The sequence below is a fragment of the Hevea brasiliensis genome, chromosome 18 (assembly GCF_030052815.1).
Source record: "Hevea brasiliensis isolate MT/VB/25A 57/8 chromosome 18, ASM3005281v1, whole genome shotgun sequence".
NCBI lineage: Eukaryota > Viridiplantae > Streptophyta > Magnoliopsida > Malpighiales > Euphorbiaceae > Hevea > Hevea brasiliensis.
Window position 1 is genome coordinate 47200737 of NC_079510.1, and position 18448 is coordinate 47219184.

Genomic DNA, 18448 nt, shown 5'->3' on the forward strand with positions numbered 1-18448 from the left:
AAACACTATTTTTATTTATATTATTTGATAAAATAATATTTATAATAATATTTAAAAATTAAAACAGTAATTTATAAAAAATTATATTCATAACTTTTATTTTAATTAAAATTAATAAGATAATATCATTATTTTTATATTTAATAGTAATTAAAGTGGAGAATTCAATTCAAATCGAACCAAATTGAATTGAATTATTAAAATTAAATTACTATATTTTAAAAATCAATCGAACCAAAATGAATGAAAAATTAAATCCAGAAAAGCTCTATTCCGATTTGGTTTGATTTGAATTGATTACTTTTTAAATTTGAATGAATTTTTTAATTTAAACTTAATTTTCAAGTTATTTAGTCTGATTTTAATCTTGATTTAAACCTAATAACTATTAATAAAAGAAATTAAACAATTTATATATATATATATATATATATATATATATAATTACATATAATTCATAAAATTCCTATAAAAATAAATCAATTTAAAAATAAATAAAGTAATTCAATTTTGTTCTATTAAATTGATTTTTTTTCTCTCTAAAACTAAACCAAACGAAAATAACTGAAATTCTTAAAATATAAAACTGAATCGAATCAAATTATCTTAAAAATGGAATCGAATTACTGAATTAAGACGGTTCGATTTGATTTATTCGATTCAAATCGAATAATGCTCACCTCTAATAGCAATAGCTACTTTTATAGAATATTTTTATTTTAAATTATTATATAAATAATAAATTACTAATAACTAAATTAACAATTAATAAAATGACCAATAATTATTAAAATAGTTAATATTATTAAATATGATATAAAATCACATTGTATTAGAAAAAAATAAAATATATTATAATCAAATTGGAGAGATTAAATAAAATTTTCCATGTTATGGTGACAAATTGTAGCTGCTCTCTAGGTTTTAGGTTATTACAGTTTACCTAATCCATTGGTTTAATTAAAAAACTTTAATGACAAAATTAATCAACGGCTAACCACTACCATATTGTTTGTTCCATGCATGCGCAGCTCTATTTTAGAAATTATATAATGCTGCATGTCAATCCAAATCAAAATCAAATTACATTTTTTTTTTTCTCTGCCTCCCTTTGAAGCACCTTCTACATGACAAAGGAAGTTGCCTCTTTCAGTCTTCCAAACCTATGGGCGCCACTACAAGCTTCCCACCGGAGTAATTTTTGGCCATAAGATAAGTTTAGAAAATTAAATAAATAAAAAGATTGTCTTTTTGCAAAATAGAGAACTTTCAAAACAGGAGACTAATCGTACGTAGTTTTACTTTTTTATGGACTAAGCTCAATCAAATCAACGTTTTTAGTATTAATTTATTGGATTTTTTTGTAATTATATCTTTAAATTTCCCTGCTGCAAATTCAGGGTTTAGATTTTTTTTTTTTGTGTAATTTGAGTGCAAAAGGGTTCTATATTAGTATTATTATATGGTATTCGTGCCTCTTAATTGCATTTAGTTTTACCAACAAATCACCAACTAGTCATGATGAACATCCAATGTGTAAGATTCAACACAAATATTTGATTATTAAAGAGGCAATAGATTGATTAGTTAAAAACAAATGAGAACAGATGGAAAAAACAATCAACAATAATATTTTCCACCAACCACTAAGTTGACTTCACAGTTTCCTTGGCTCAATCAAACGCTGCTTTACCTTTGAATCAAAGCCTTAATGACAATAACACTTGCTAAGTTCCAAGGGCTTGTACGTCCACCTTACTAAATAGGCAAGAAATGTCTACCTGATGTCTTTGCCTAACAGTTCGAGTCATAATCAGAGTTAATCTTACATGAGTTTCAACTCAATGGTGTTGAAACCGGCTCCAAACCTTCGAAATCAAATTAAGTTAAAAACAAAAACTGAACTGTCTAACAGGAATGAGTGTATAAACATACGAAAATTGATTAAGAGAAGCTACACTATCCAATTCTTTCTTAAATTCTCATTGGTAAGCACTACTACGCTTTATTCAAAGGAAAAACATATGAACGGCTAATTCTGACCCAGTAAATGCCAATAAAATGTCTAATTACAGAAGTAACAATGAAGTTGCGCTCTGAATCCTTAAAAGTCATTGAAAAATTTTTCTTCTTCTACCTTGGAGATTTTGAAGAGAGGCATTTTCCACAAGAAACAAGCTTCAGCAGTGAATTTGGTCTTCGCGTCCTAATCTTCAAACGAGAAAGCTGCACATTAAGCAACTTCTTCACATCAGAACACATCAAAATAATTATAACAACAGTATATTATTCCCACTCAGCAAGTGTTTATCTTGGGAGTTTCAGTGACTGATCCAACAAAATGCATACAACGTAATCATGCACATACACTTTTGCAAAAGTTTATATTGTTGCTTTGTCTCCAAATAGACACAGTCGTATGCATTTAAAGTTTGCAGAACCAGTTAATCAGAATCTGAAATTTTATAAAAACTAGCATCTCATGTTATCCTTGTGTTTCTCAAAGGACATGGAAAGCAATAATCAGTCCTTTTTCTCAAGCAAAAAGGTGGATTTAGGAAAGTTTGTAGTTGACTGTTATTTCATCCACAAATCTATCATTTATTACCTTTCGACGGGTAACTCTAGATGCTTTCCAGCATAGCAAACTTCGTGATCTAGGTTCCAGCCTCCTGTAAAATTACAGTACATAAGAGCCAATCAAAGATTATGGAGATATTCAGGAGCACAAAATGTATTACCAGAATATACAAAAGGAGCTTTCATGCTTATGTAATCTTTCATTATATAATTAAATTACCGCAAACTGATAATTTCTTAATTAAATATTGTGGCTAATTCCTGTACAATACTATTTGCTCTGGTTACCTTTTTTAGCTTATCTAATTTATTGAACTTCAAATTTCAAGAGATGACTTGACAAACTGGGGTTAAAAAGTTATGGCACAGAAAATACGTACAAATTTTCTTGTTCAAGCTTTTCAGCTATAGAAACCGCCTTACGTTTGGACCATCCAGTTTGCTGTGTACATCCTTCTGCCTGCTGAATTACATGTGCAAGGGAAACCTTGCTTCGCACAAGGCTCTTACTCTGACTTTGCTCGCCAAGTTTCCTTCTTTCTGACATAGGACTGATGCTATATTTCTTATGTGAAACTGCTGAATCTCCCACTCTTGCATGCTGTAAACCTCTTTTACTAGATTCTGCATTGTTGTCAACATGTCCATTACCCTTGATTTCCCTCGGAGAAGCTGGTATTTCAACAATTTCACTCCTCCCTACATAAAGAGTTTCTCCCCTCCTAGGCATTCTGCTTCCAGTAGTAGTCTCTGGCTCTACAGCCATCCAAGATGAAGCCTTCCTTGAAGCTGGTAAAATGAGAGGTGCATGGAACCCTCCACTTGTGTCTTTATTTGATTCACATCTGATTTCAATGGTAACTGGCGACCCAAGAACAGACTCAAATGCTTGTAAAATATGTGCCCTAAACTTCTCTGCCCTCGATTTGGTGACATGTGAACTGAATATCAACTGCACAGTTGGAGCTGCAAATAAATAAGAACGATTAATTTAGAAGTTTATAAGATACCATTATTTCTGTGAAAGATAATGCAGATTCCAATATTAGAAAAACAATAAGAGAAAAAAATTTCAGTATTTTATCATATATAAACACAGAAATGTCACCTTCAGACATCCCATGGATCAAATATCATGATGATAACGTGGCCCGAAAGATATCAGGGCCAAGAGGAGGCATGCATGAAAGAGTATAGAAACCAACAAAATGTAAGAAAAAAATTTTTTGGTCATTAATGATTAAAGGTAATCCTGATTTTGGTAAAATGACATAATTTGGAGAGTGAAAGAGAAAAAAAAAAAATTTCCCCTTTCTGATATTGAGAGAGAACTCTGGTGAAATGTCAATTTATTTCTATTCTTAGTTTCTTTTCTATTTACCAGTTTTGAAGTCTACACGATCACAATTAGAAAGCCATTAATTCCAAATGGGTCACCCCAACCTCCCATGCACCCCATCAAAGAGAAAAAGGAACAAATGAGTTGCAAAAACCCCAATAAAAGATCCAATTCAGAACTCATTAAATTTGGTGAACATAGATTGGATGAAAGTATTGGAAAACTTCAAGCGTCATTCCAATTCCACAAACCAGCTTGGTTAAAAAATATCTCACGGTTCCACATAGCAAAAATTTTCACATATAAAATGAAATAAAAATGCGACAAATGATGACAATATCAAAATATAATTCTGTTGAATGAATCATGGCTCAATATACATTAAAATTACCTGCACCAAAACTGACAGAGATAAGCTTTCCTTCTTGGTACAAAAACTCTCTTATACTATTAAACTGAATCTTCCCAAGCACCTCCAACCAAATTTCTTCATATCCTCTACAGCTTTTGGCTGACATCTGCCTGCCACTCACCCTAACTGCATCAGAAGACAGTGCAGATGTGCACTGAGGAGCCATCCCAGTCCCGCCACTTCTTTTCCTATCAACATTAATACCTCTTGATGCACCATTGATATGGAAATCACCAGAAGTTCTAGCAGTTTCCAATCTAACACGTGTTGACAAGCTTCTCTCATTATTGGGAATCTCAGCTTGTTCACCACCTTTCTTGGCTACTTCTCTTCCATTTGCGTTATTTAGGGTGATAGGGCTATGATTAAAACTAGTTTCTGTAGAAGAACTAGGCAGCATGTACTGTTGATCAGGAGCAAGTTGAAGCAATGCAGCTGTTAGCCACATTAATTTGTCATTAGACATTCTAAGTTGTTTTTCAGCCTCTGACAAAGTTTTCAGAGCTTGACGCAATATTTCCATATCTTCTTTGGACACTGCAATCAATAAATTTGTTTTGTCAGTTTCATAAAAAGGATGTTAACCAAATGTACATATTCAGCTATTTTCCTTTTTATTTGTTTATTTATTGGGTGGGAGGGTGTTCACAAGGTAAGTAAAAAGCCACATAAAAATGTTGACATGAATGACTCCTTATAAATCAATTATGGTAGATGAACCATTTAAAACATCAGATTGAAGCAAATATGCATAAATTTTCCAAGGTGAGGAGAAGGAAAATGTAACTAGATCAGCTAGGACACCTGTAGAAGAAAAGCAAACAAGGAATTAAATAATTACACCCACCTAACATAGCAGGTGGATTATTCAATTAATTATCACTAATAATTTTTGAACTCACATGGTTGTCGTCGAAAAAACTTCCTTCTATGCCTTTCTTTTGTGAAGTCATAACTACCAGCTACTATATCAGTGATAACTGTAGCAAGCTGTGACATTAATGCCAATGGATCCACACCAGTTTCCATTATCACTCTCAAATTCTTCACAGTGTTCACCGTGTCTGCAGATAATGCTAAATCAAGAAGATCCACCAATTTTTCATCAGAGATAAGCCCAACCTGTAAAAAGAACCAGCAAATTGTATTCAGTGGCTATGATACTTGGACTTGATATATTTCTAAGTGTCAATACTTGCCTATTTTTCAAATTTTTCATTTCTACTAACTTGATGCTTTGAAGTGTAATACCAATAACCAAGTATCTCAAACGGATGCTTCAGGCTAAAGTAAATTCGATGCAAGTATGGTAAATGATGACTTACTCATCACTCTGGATGGTAAATGATGACTTGGTCATCACCCTGGACCGACATCATCATCTTCCATTCATGTAGGAGAGGGAATTTATTGACCAGAGAAGGGGACATCTGGTAGCCCAAAAGCATTAAGCTCTATCAACTATAAAGTCCTTAAAGGGCATTCAACAAAATCATAATACAAAGCAACAAGATGGATGATTCTAAGAAGCTCATAATCCTTCATGAGCAGCATTACGAATTAAAAGGGAACGGCCTAATGGATTTAGATGCAACAAGAAGAGGTAACAATCATCATCTTATTGCAGCAGTCATGTGATGATCAATAAATCAAAACCGAAACAAAATTGTCTTCCTCAAACTTTAGCTCATGTGGTAAAACGTAAAGTGGGGTTGGGATAGGGTTTAAGCTCACAATTTAGTAATAAAGTTAAAGAAATTATTAATTTGGATGACCTGGACTATATTATCTAGTTTCCATCTTGCTTGGACAACTAATACCTCTCATCACCTGAAACAAAATAGACCAGATACATGCACTAGTATTTTTATGATTTATCCAAAATGTGAAATTCAAAATATCCTACTTTATCAAGAAAATCATCAAACATCACCTGTCTTGAGAAACCTTAAAATTTGAACTGCAATAACTAATTTTCTCAAAAATGTGCTGAGTTGCCAGTACCTTGGAGTTCAGACTGATATGTCATTTGCTTTAAAGCATAATATTGAAATATGCACAATAACAAGAAAATTGATAAATTGCAATTCAAGGACTAAGAATGAGAAGTCAGGAGCTACATCAACATAAGCACAAAGATATCTGATCATGCTGAATATTCGTAAAACCATACATGCATAGCAAGAACTATTAGACAGCATGTTCAAAAAACTGCCAAAAATATTGACCAATTCATATGAAATCAAATCTTTTAACATTCTAATTCCAATCACAAGGTTGAGAAAAAAATTACCAGTTCTTGAACTAAGGGAAGAGATATCTTCAGACCAAGCAAACTCAGTTGTTCTAGAGTCATCTCAGCATCCCTCAGTGATCCATCTGATCGTGATGCAATAAGTTTTAGTGCATCCTTATCAATATCTATATCTTCTTTGGATGCAATCCACTGCAAAGTGTCTGTAATATCTGCATCTTTCAGCTTTGGGAAAAAGAATTTCTGGCACCTGGATATAATTATATGAGGCAAAACATTAAGACTTGAGCTGACAAGGACAAAAACTACACGTCTGGGTGCTCGATCAATGACCTTTGAAATGGCACTCCAGCAGTCAGGGGACAGAGTATCACAGTCATCAAAAATAAAAACTCTGAACTGCGAGGGCAGATGAGAAATAATCATGTTGTCAAGCAAATCCATAATGCTCTCAAAATCAAAATTACTGACTGAACCAACTTCCCTTATATTTTGACTCTTACCCATATCATGTGCCATGCAAGAATTGCAATAGCCACAAGGTTTGGGATCATCCAAAGATTGACAATTTAAAGCCCTGGCAAATATGCGAGCGCATGAGGTCTTTCCAGTACCATGAGGCCCATAAAACACATATAGCAACCCAACCTTCCTTCTCATGACAGCATTGGAAAGAGCTTGTGCTACCAGATTCTGTCCCCCCAGATCTTTGAAAGTTCTTGGCATGTATTTTTGAGTCAAATTTTGATGCCTGCAATTGTGGTTCCGCCCAAGCTTGCGTTGACCACCAGATCTAGCTTCAGAAGCAAGGTCAGAATCAAAATCATTTTTCAGTAAATGATCAGCATATATACCAAGCTCTCCGGAATAGTCATGCACCCAACCAGCATTATCAGTGCTTTCAAGGGATCCGGAAGCCTCAACTAATAGAGGCAGCACCTCTGCATCAGATTTAGTACATGAACTTGAATGATCTGATGCCACGGACATATTAGGACCATCTCTCTCATGGGAAGCCATGCTACCTTTCCTTAACCTTGAGTCCGACAAACCACAAGACAAACTTCTACCAGCCATGTCAAGGAATGTTTTACCCCTATGATGAATCCTTGACCAATTCCATGGAATCCCACATCCATTTCTAGGAGCTCTTGTGACATTTTGGTCCCCGAATTCTTCTTCTTCCTCAATGTGATACCTTGGTCTTGCAGAACCTTGAGCCGATGAATTAGAAGCAACAGACATTTCATTCTGACCCCCAACATCTCTAGCAGATGGAGTTGCCCTAGTTCTTCTGGCACCTTGGAACTTCCGCCTTTTCACCCTATTCCCACGAATGCTGGTCTCAGGTTCCTCACCAGTTTTCTTCTGTTGAGACCGTCTTCCATGAAGATGGATGTTAGAAGAAGCTACATCACTATCCACTGGTACCTCATTCAACTGCTCAGAAAGGGTCTTAATATGAAAATCTTGACTATGCCTCCCCTTTTGTTTACTCTTTCTAGATTTAGATTCTGAATTCCCCGAAATAGCATCATTAACCAAACCATTAACATCTTGATCTTGTAAAGTGTCCTCATCACCGCCCAAAAGATCAATCCTATTGCTCTTTTGACTAGATCCTTCTCTCTTAACTCTCCTATCATCTCTAGCTACACTCTTGCTACTATGATCACTAATATCTGCTATCATATCATTTCCCCCACTAAGCTCACCAGGAACAACCTTTGATGGTGCTAAACTAGCAAAGGGTGTTGCGCTACCTGACAACCTCCTACCTTCCCTTCGACGCTCAATGCCAACTGACCTTCTACCCTCCATAATTGTGGCATCTTTGTCACCTTTCTTAGGAAGCAAATCAACAACAGAAGGTGAGTGCCATGAAGGAGAACTGGCAGAAGGGTCCCTCAATGATCTGGACCTCTGAAGAACAATGAGGTCCCTCATTATTGACCTATCAGCCAGTATGGGGCTCTGTTTATGCATATGGTTTTTCAGATGAATGCAGTTGGTTAAATGAATATGGTTGCGAAGATGATCACTGATATGACCATTTGCATCCGTGAGAATCCTATTACGGACAGCCTTGGTCATGATCAGAAAGTAAATGAATATGCTAGCAGTATCCCTTGCCTGTTAGCAACATCAATCAAATTGTATTGCATTTTCCTTCAATCTGTAACAGGTTCAAATCTTCAAGTCAGGCAACTAACCACTAAAAACTCCAAAATTCAAGCGATTACAGATCCTCCATCGACCACAAAGCATTTATTTGAAAGAGTAATAACCCTTTTTGCAATGATTACACCACAAATCCCCAAAGTTCACCCCAAGAACAAAATTTCTGCACAATAATCATCATTTACCTCCGAAGGGCAGAGAACCATCAGTACAAATGCAGCACTATCCAAACCCATGAAACTAAATTCAAAATCGCAAACTTTAATTAAAGGCCCAAACTGCACCATCATTCCGCATTAAGTCCTACTACTAAACCTCCCAGCTTCAATGCATAAGATTAATAGCAGAAAACCCTTTACTTCAATATGCAAACAATGTAACGTAAGCAGCTATAGCACACCCAACAACCAAAGGCTCAACCTTTTATCTTAAGGCGCCAAAAGAGCCAAAATTTTTGACAAAATGAGTAGAGAATAAACAAGGTTTAGATTGAAAGAGCACGGAGCTACATCAAAAAAAGTATGCCCAAAGAGCTAGGAGAAGAAGCAGCACCCACAAAAAGAAAGTAACTAGGAAAAACTGTATTCACCTGAAAATTCCCAAAAAGCAAAAACGACCCGTTTGGATCATTAAGGCCACCAGATTAGATCTCCCTCTACCTCTCTAGTCTCAGTCTCAGCCACCAACTTCACATGCACTTCACGAGGAGATGAGTTGCTTTTCATAGAAAACGATAGTCCTAGAACACACTAAGCGACAGAGTCCATTCTAGAGAGCCAATAAGCTCTATAGAGAGAGAGAGAGAGAGAGAGAGAGTCCACACAGAGCTCTGTGAAGAGTGTGCTTAGTGAAAGAGGTAAGATCTATTAGAGAGAGAGAGAGAGAGAGAGAGAGAGAGAGAGAGACAGAGACAGACAGATGGAGAGAGAGAGAGAGAGGCCTGTAAAAACAGGACACGCATAGGCAACAAAAGCGGTGTCCGTTTGTTTGAGCATGTATATGCAAGAATTTGTTAAATATTTGCTGCTTCAAAAAGATAAATATTTATTTATTTGGAACTTCATCTAATGTTTTTGCCATAGTCAAAAAAGGGAAAATTGAAAACTGAGATTTGGAATGGGGACCAGAAGAGAGAAGCGGAGAGAAGAGTCCGTTCGTTTTTTGCTCTATCCTCTGTTGAAATAGCCGTTTTTTTGGTACTCTTTTGGTTCTTGCAACTCTTTTTGGCTCTCTATTGTATAATTAAAGATATATTTTATTTTTATTTTTATTTCTGGTTGAAATATCTTGATATGAATATATGATTCATCTAGCTGTTTTTGACAGGTTATTCAAAAGAAATTTCAAATTAGAGGAACAGATTATCCAAAAGAAAAGAAAGAAAGCGAAAAATGAAGAGAGAATCTTGACTTGGTTTCACTCTGTTCACAGTTGTTTTTTTTTTCTTTTTTTTTTTCCTGGGCCAAGACAAAAATCAGCCTGTGGCTTTACCCTGTGGTTTTTCAGTTTCAAACATTCCATGTTTTTTTTCACCTGAAACTCAAATTTGAGCCAATGACCATTGAATTTTAATTCATTGATTGAACTTTCCGTTTCTTTCATATATATCAGAGCCCTACCAGTCTCCTCCCTCTTCTTCTTTAGTTAAAAAAATGAGAATGAATGAATTCAACAGGTATTGAGATGCATGTTAATAAGTGAATAATGTCACATTTAGCACCAAATTAGAGTAATGTGCTAAATTGGAGCTCAAAAAGAAAGCTGTGGAGAATAAATGAAGCAAAGATGGAAAGATACTCAAACAATTAAAGAGTGGTATAAATCCATACCTAATGAATACAACAGAACCAAAGAAAAGAAAAGAATTTCTTTTTTCCATATTGAAAAAGGAAAACTAATTGATCCATCCACAGTAAAACTTGAGAGGTGATAATATCAGTGAACCTTTTCATGGAAAAAAGAAAGAAAGATAATATATTATTCAGAAGAGGGTCACAGTCACGTGCACCCATGCAGTTGATGATGAATGATGACCCATGTTCAATTATGTTCCTGATTCTTATGATGCTACTGATTCTGCTTTCTATGCTAATGGGTTTTGGCTTTTTATCCACTTCCATTGATACACCACCAGCGCAGCTGATTCTGAGATCACATATATACACTTTCCCTCCACCCAATGAGTGAGAAAGAGGATTTCCTAGAAAATATTGATTATGGGTTCGTTTTGTTTTTCAATTCCATTGAATATGAATATGGCATTTCTAAGAAACCAGAGAATATGATATTTCTAAAAAAAAAAAAAAAAAAAAAAAAAACTCCAAGCTCAATTCATTTGTGTCCCCAATTAGTCTTTTTGTTGTCTTTAAAATTAATCAGAGTTAAATAAATAAATTAGAAGTCATAAAGGAAGAGAAAGGCTGGTTGTGGCTTGTGGGCTCTCATGGTCACTAAAAGTAAGATTTCACCAATGATTTTGCATTAAATATGTTTTCTGAGCTTCACAGATACATTGCACTTTTTAAGTCAAAGAAGCTGTCCAAATGCTCATTCAGTTGGACTAAGCCATGATCTCAAAGAATTTACCCCACAAAGAAAAGCTATAATATCAGAGAGTAATGCAAATCTTTCTCTTAATAAAATGTCAGTTCATATTCTCAAGTCTATATGCAAAGGGGAGTGTCACCAAAGTCTGTTGTAGGTTGTGAATAAGATATTACATAATCAGATGAAGAGAAAACACCCAATTTTGGTGTCTGCCCTATAAACTACTAGTAGGGCACAACAGGCAAAAGAGCATATCCCTACACAACATGAAGTCATTCCAATTCCAACTAGCCAAGACAGAAAGTTTCCCATGGCATTTGGTACCTTCTATGTTAGGAAGTGTAACAATTATTGCCCTAGTTTTGCAATTGGGATTGAGAATGGGCTGTATCCCTCTGTCTATTAAAACACAATTGAGAATGCAATTCAATTCCAAACTTGTTTAAAGAAACTTGGGTTATCCTAGTTAATGTGGAAAATTAAATTTCAGTGATTTAGGTAAAAGCCCAAATTTTAATTTGAATGATTTTAGATGAACAACTATGTATATTATCAATCTACTTTAATAAAAGAGGATAGTACAACTAGAAATATAAAATAAAGTTCTTATTTATATTTCTATCATCTTTTATCACTAAATTTAGAGATTAATATGCATATATACCAACCCTTATAATATAGATCTCAGTAAAAGTGAATTTGATTGCATCTTGTTGGATTCTCATGGTTGGGTTGGAGTGGACCACACAGGTTTGGTGACTAGTGAAGGAGGAGGAATTTCATTGTGTCATCAACCTCAACAGAATCACAAGAAAGTAGTACACATTGCCAGTTTGGCTGTCCATGTCCTGAACACTGTTTTGGCCAGTGAACCATTATGCAGATATTATTGCTTCATTTTCAACAACAATGGCTCAAAGTTGCTGTCACCCAAGAAGGTCCATATATTCCTAGCTCTCATTTATATGCCAAGTTTCTTGGAAGTGACTTGGATTATGCTATTCTTTTGAACAAAGTCTCTTCCATTCTTAAGAGATTTGATACAATTTTGGGATCTAATTCTATGGGTAGAGAATAAAGAACTATGAGAAGCAATGCACAAGAGCTTCTGGGGACCATGTGACCCTATAGGTCATATTAATTAAATGGCAACAAACACTGCACTAGGTGCCATTATCACTGTACTTAATTAGTACATCGTTATTTTTCCAGTTTATTCATCTCCCATAAAACTAGTTGGTCTTGTCATATTAATTAAATGGCAACAAACACTGCACTAGGTGCCATTATCACTGTACTTAATTAGTACATCATTATTTTTCCAGTTTATTCATCTCCCATAAAACTAGTTGGTCTTGATGATAAAGGGCTGAACAAGAAATTCATAAGCTGGATACATAATTTCAATCTTCAAGACTAATAAATAAATCATTTTAAGAATCAAGAGCAACCTTCTAATTCTTTTCTGAGTTGTAGGTGACCATAATGGTTCTCAAGCAGTAACAGCAGAAGTTGGATATATAGCATAAATGAACAACGGTATTAGGCATAGCAACTATCAAGTTGTGAAGGAACCAGTAGAAAGACATGTGTATTAATTCATAGGTAACCAATAAATTCATGTGCTTATTTATTGGCCTTTCATTTTCTGGCAGTGCATGGAAATTATGTGGAGGGCTCATTTGGGGAGATGGAGTCAGTTTCTGAATTATTTCTTCAACAACCTAACAAGTGGAACAAAACTCTAATTAATGGATATACCTAAAAGGAAGAAGAAGATAAAAGATTACCCATTAAGTCAAATAATAAGTTAATGCTAAGTTCAGGACTTAAACAGCAGATTATAAGTTATCAATTTAACTTTAATTATGATGCCTGAAAACTCTCTCTTCTTGTGGTTAGGGTATGGTTTTGAAAGGTGATTAATTAGCATAATCATAGCTTGTTAATCAATTACATGAATCCAATGAATCCCTACTCTTTTTTCTTAAATTTTTGACCTTTATATGAAGGGTGGAGAGCATCATTTCTATTCATTGGAAACTTTCTTACATGTCTAGTTCCCAGGGGACAAAAGCTTGGTACTGTGCTCCACACTAATCTTTTTATTCTCTTATATCTAATCTTGAGAAAAATTATTAAAGCTGGTCTTTTGTTTTTAGCTGACTAGTTACTCACGTGCCTATCTGCATCTTTGCGGCGATATTCACTCCTTTATTCCTCCTAGATTGTGCTATTAGGGCCGCCAAGCTGCTCAATTAAACTAGGTTTTGATTAAATACAATACTAGCCTTTATTTATTAAAACACAAACCACCACACCACCCCAACCCACAGCCCACCAACACACCCCAACCCAAAAAACCCTACCAACCATGATATTAATATAAATGATGGCTGAGTTTGTCATTAATTTATCATCAGGGAATCACTCATTTGGATTAAACACAAGCACAACCCTTTAACAAGTTCAGCTTAAACTTTTGTAAATATCGTGGAATCATACATTTGATTATGAAGACCCAATTCAGAGTTCAGATCATGATTTCCCCAGCTGTTGGATAGTGGAAATATGACAATATAGCTTACACATCCCAGGATCTCTAGATCGTTAAGTCTCACCGTGAATATGTGTCAGCAAGCATGATCTTGGATCTGATTCTAGATTTGCATGATATTAGATTCTTGCTGAAAAGTTTTCAGAAAGAAGCCCTGGAGTCTGGACTGCTCATCAATCCACTGTATGGTGATTGTAACCAGAAAAAACAAAGGGGGGAAAAATCTTATGATGGCTTGAAGAATGAATATCTCTGTTGAAGAAACAAAACCATGCTGAAACATGGAAAACTCACCCAAGTAGGCTACAGTGGCACCCGAGAACTCAATTAGACAAGGATTCTCAATCATTTGGTAGGATTAGTGGCTGAAGTTTTCCAGTCTTATCTTCAACTTAAGTTGAAAATCATGAGGGAAACAACACAAAACTCCTAATATTTTAGCAGCATTTGAACAGAATTTTTGTTCTGAATATTTATTAGTAAATGTACCATCATCTCAACTGAGGAATGACATTTGGCTCACGATGGAGTAAGAGAGTTGAGAATTGGTAATAGTTTCATCAATACATACTAAATTCTTTATGTCTACTTTTCTCCCTTTCTAGTTTAATACAAATTGTAGGTGCAGCGTATAGGATACTGAAACAACAGAATTTTCACTGACAAGAAATGTTATTGTATGACATATTCATTCGGAAACTGTCACGCACTGATTGAAAAAACCCACCAATGTGCAGAAATAGTTATTTACCCATTTTGTTTGTCACAATATTAGCCTTAGATTTTGAATATTATACACGAATGATGGCCCCAAAAATTTAAAGTGGAAAACATTTCAGAAGCACAAGGAAAATGAGACAAATTTTACAAGATATTCAGTAAACGAAGCATTGCATTCTTTACCCTATTTTCAATTATCTTGAATCAAATTGGTTGGCTCACTCAAGACATACTTGGGAAGTTCATACTTTGCATCTGCAGAAATTTAATAAACAAGATGAATTCTTAGGCATAAATTTTATATTTAAATAAATTAATAAGTGTAATCATGCACAAACACATGTAGAAGAGAGGTGAAGGAGAGAAAGGGGGGAACATATTTGGCACCTCTCTCATCATAGCAGACTGTCAAGTCTTCCCTCTGAATAATCACACCAGCACTGTCCACAATTGCTTGTGCGAGAGTTAAATCAGTTTCAGCAGCAGCATGAAATGCGTCCCATATCTCTGATGGGAGAATATAAAAATAATAATAAATAAATAAATTCAAAACATACATACCAATAAGCACTATGGCATCCAGGACAGAATATAAAAAGGCCCAACAGACAAAATAAAGGTCCTGGCTTTATCACTTCTTTGAAGAATGTAATGCAGGCTATTAATCCAGAGAATAACAGAAAATAATAAAAAGTACAATATAGTACATTACATTAGCCAGGAGTCACATGAATGTGTGCACTAGTAAACCTTAATAAAGAGATTCTCAAACAACAAAACTTCAACAAATTTATCCAATAAGTAAACCATCAGAATTTTGCAACTCCAGGCATGTTATTCTAATCATTGCTGTCTAAAGAGTGATATTTCAGCTAGTCTATTCCATAGAGAGAGTTTAAGCTAATTAAGATATCAAAATGAAACAGAACAATTAACAACTAGAAGCTTGATGGCACAACATCAACAGTAATATAGACAAATTGATGTGAATATAAGTACACAAGAAAAGCTTCTACAAGAAAATAGTATAACTAGCCAAACAAATAACAACTAACAAGACCAGGAAATAAAAGCAAATATGCAAGATTCAACTCTGTTGGTAAAAATCACAATGTCTGATATCACATGTCTTTATCGCACAGATTGGTCATCTCTACATAAGTAAAGCATGAGTTCCCTTTAGAAAATCAATGTATTTCACAATTTAGGAAAGGAAGTCTGAGAAATAATAAAAACGGGGAAAGGGACAGTTAAATCCTGATTTTGGCGAAAAATTGCCACCTGGAAGAATTCTTGTTCCTAACATAGAAAATAGAAATAGACAAACTACACTCTTTTCTCCAACAGTTTGTTGAGTCAAGTCTTGCAGAACGGGTTTTGCCCTCTTGCTGTCTTTGTTTCATTGTGGTAGCTTTTACACCACTTTACTAACTCTATTTAAGGACAATATAAAATCACAGATAAAAAGCTACCCTGTGTGTTGTGGACATACCGGAACACTGCATGCACAGTTCATACTTCCATTTACATGTGCATAGTGCACGTGTTTCTGCACCTTGTTTTAAGATATGCGTGGTGAGGAAACAAGGTCAGAACTTCAGGTTAATGGATAGATGAATCAGAATATGTCAATGAAGGCCCGCAACTAGATTAGAAAATGTGGATTTCACCAGACTGCATGAACAAGAAAGAAACATTTCACTAGCAATTACTGTTCATAGGTTAATTGGTTTAAGAGAATCAATACCTTTCTGCCCACCATAATGGGAAGCAGTATCCCAAAACTCATCACGCACCTGCTGGAGTTGTGTCCTTGTGATTGGCTTAGAATGCTTCCAAGGTTTGGGCTTCCAGATTTTCTTAGCATGCTCTGCAGGCATGGATGAGCAACAAATAATTCATTAAAGTCGACTAGGTTTCAGCTACCAGTAAACTCCATGAGTTTTAAAAAAACTAATGTACAACATTCAGTGAAAAAACACTAGGGCCCTATAAACAATGTGAAAAATAAAAAAAATCTGATGCACGCAACAAACATAAGCAGATTATGGGATGTATAGGCATTACAGAAAGAGCAATGCCATAAAAGTTTAAAATGAACCCATTCTAATTAATTCATTAACTTGCATTACTCATCCCAGCTAACCTAAATTATTTTCATACTGTGCACTTTATGCATTTTGACAACATCAATGATTTAAAGTAATTGTGATGCGTGTTGCTTTATCTTCTGCAGTTGCACACTGAAGAACTGCCACTATGCAGGTGTGATAACTTAAAAAGAACTTTATGAGTTACTCACAATTTTATAAAATGTTAGGCAAGCTTAGGCATCAAGCATTTCATTAATTCATCTCTTCTCCCTGCAAATTTTCCAAGGCAATGAAAACCAACAAATGCAATCATAACTTCATAATCAAAATCACAAAAGTTCGAACTGTCTGGAGCTGGTCTCAAATTAAGCGTCAAGCTTAAAGAGAAGTGGCGACAACTCCAGGTAGATTCGTTGAATAAGAAATCAACCTTGAAATAATTGAAATGTATTCTACAGAACTCAAAACAATCTATTAACCACCACTGAATGTTCACCGCCAATCAACACTCAATCTGCCAGTAGCATAGAAAAGAAAGAAGTTATATAAAGAGGTCGCAAATATCAAGAAAGTTCAATTTAACACATACAACCGATTGAGAACACTAAACAAAACAAGAACTCGATCAAAGAAAAGGATAACAAAGGGAACCCATTAAAGAATCGGTGACAAATTACAATCTCCCTTGGCCCGTGAGGATCCAGTACATCCCATTTCACAAGAGAAGCAGAGTTTTTAAAGTGGTAGACGGATTGGAATTGGATAAACAAAAAGCAACAACAATAATGATAATAATAATAACAGAAAAAGGTAGATAGCAGTGATATAATAGCTGCCAGGCAGTTTTGTATCGTGGGTGTTTTTCCACTCTCTTTATTGTAAAATGAAAGGCGTTGTTTTTGGCTGCTTGGAGGCAGAAGCTGATTGATACCTGGGATCTCCACCACGCTTCTTCTGTGAGTAAGAAACCTGGGAACAGAGAGAGCGGAAGTCCACTTTCAGCTTTCAGGTCTCTGTCATCTAGCTTTGTGATGATGTCCAGCGTCCACTTGGAGCAGAAGCCTAAAAGGTCAACGTCACCCTTATCCTCCACTTCCTTTTCCCACTTCTTTTCCACGTCACACCGTGAATTACAACCATGAGACCAAGCGTCTAATTGATATTAATAAAAATATTATTTTGTAATAAAAAAATTTTGAAAATAGTTATTAATACTTTTAAATTTTAATTTATATTTAATATTTTTATGAATAAATTTAAGAAAAAACGGTACCAATCTATAGTTAATTTCCATTATAATCAAGCCCATGACACAATTATTTTGTTACCTATTTTTGTAATTTTTTTTAAATATACAAGAACTTTTATTATTCAAGTAAATCTAGATATTAAATGTCAAAATATATTAATTTTATAAATTTAAGAGTAAAATAATATAATTATGGACAGAATGACTAAACAGATAAATCATTAACGGAATTAAAAAAATATATGAATTAATTAATTAATTGTTTAAAATAAGAAAATTAATTAGTAAATAATGATAATTTTAATAAAATAAAAAAATATATAATTTAAAAAATAATAAAAGAATTAAAGATTTTTTTTTAGCTGAAAAAAATTGATGAATTATTGACGTCGATAAAGCCGATCAAAACCAATCTATTGGTTTCACATGCGTCGAGGCAAGTACCGTTTCTAAGTGCCACATCATCTCCCTCCCCTCTCTCGTCTTATGCGAATTTTTATCATATAAATAAATAAA

At 34.6% G+C, this 18448-nt stretch overlaps 2 protein-coding genes and 1 long non-coding RNA gene across 3 annotated transcripts; 1 reads left to right on the top strand and 2 right to left on the bottom strand.

Annotated features, from left to right (window-relative positions):
* Positions 1–1922: 1922 nt before the first annotated feature.
* LOC110649500 (protein STICHEL-like 3) lies at positions 1923–9684 on the bottom strand. Its single transcript, XM_021804090.2, has 6 exons — positions 6625–9684; positions 5234–5453; positions 4311–4868; positions 2961–3546; positions 2609–2672; positions 1923–2226 (listed from the first exon to the last, which is right to left on the bottom strand). The coding sequence occupies exons 1-6, from the start codon at positions 8677–8679 to the stop codon at positions 2134–2136; spliced, it is 3576 nt and encodes a 1191-aa protein (XP_021659782.2). The 5' UTR covers positions 8680–9684; the 3' UTR covers positions 1923–2133.
* On the top strand, positions 9680–10351 carry LOC131175813 (uncharacterized). The gene is made up of 2 exons (XR_009146011.1): positions 9680–9962; positions 10093–10351. It is a non-coding gene; the product is annotated as an uncharacterized LOC131175813 (long non-coding RNA).
* A 4232-nt stretch (positions 10352–14583) lies between these two features.
* On the bottom strand, positions 14584–16470 carry LOC110648929 (uncharacterized). The gene is made up of 3 exons (XM_058140594.1): positions 16338–16470; positions 14978–15097; positions 14584–14845 (listed from the first exon to the last, which is right to left on the bottom strand). The coding sequence occupies exons 1-3, from the start codon at positions 16468–16470 to the stop codon at positions 14781–14783; spliced, it is 318 nt and encodes a 105-aa protein (XP_057996577.1). The 3' UTR covers positions 14584–14780.
* Positions 16471–18448: the final 1978 nt, after the last annotated feature.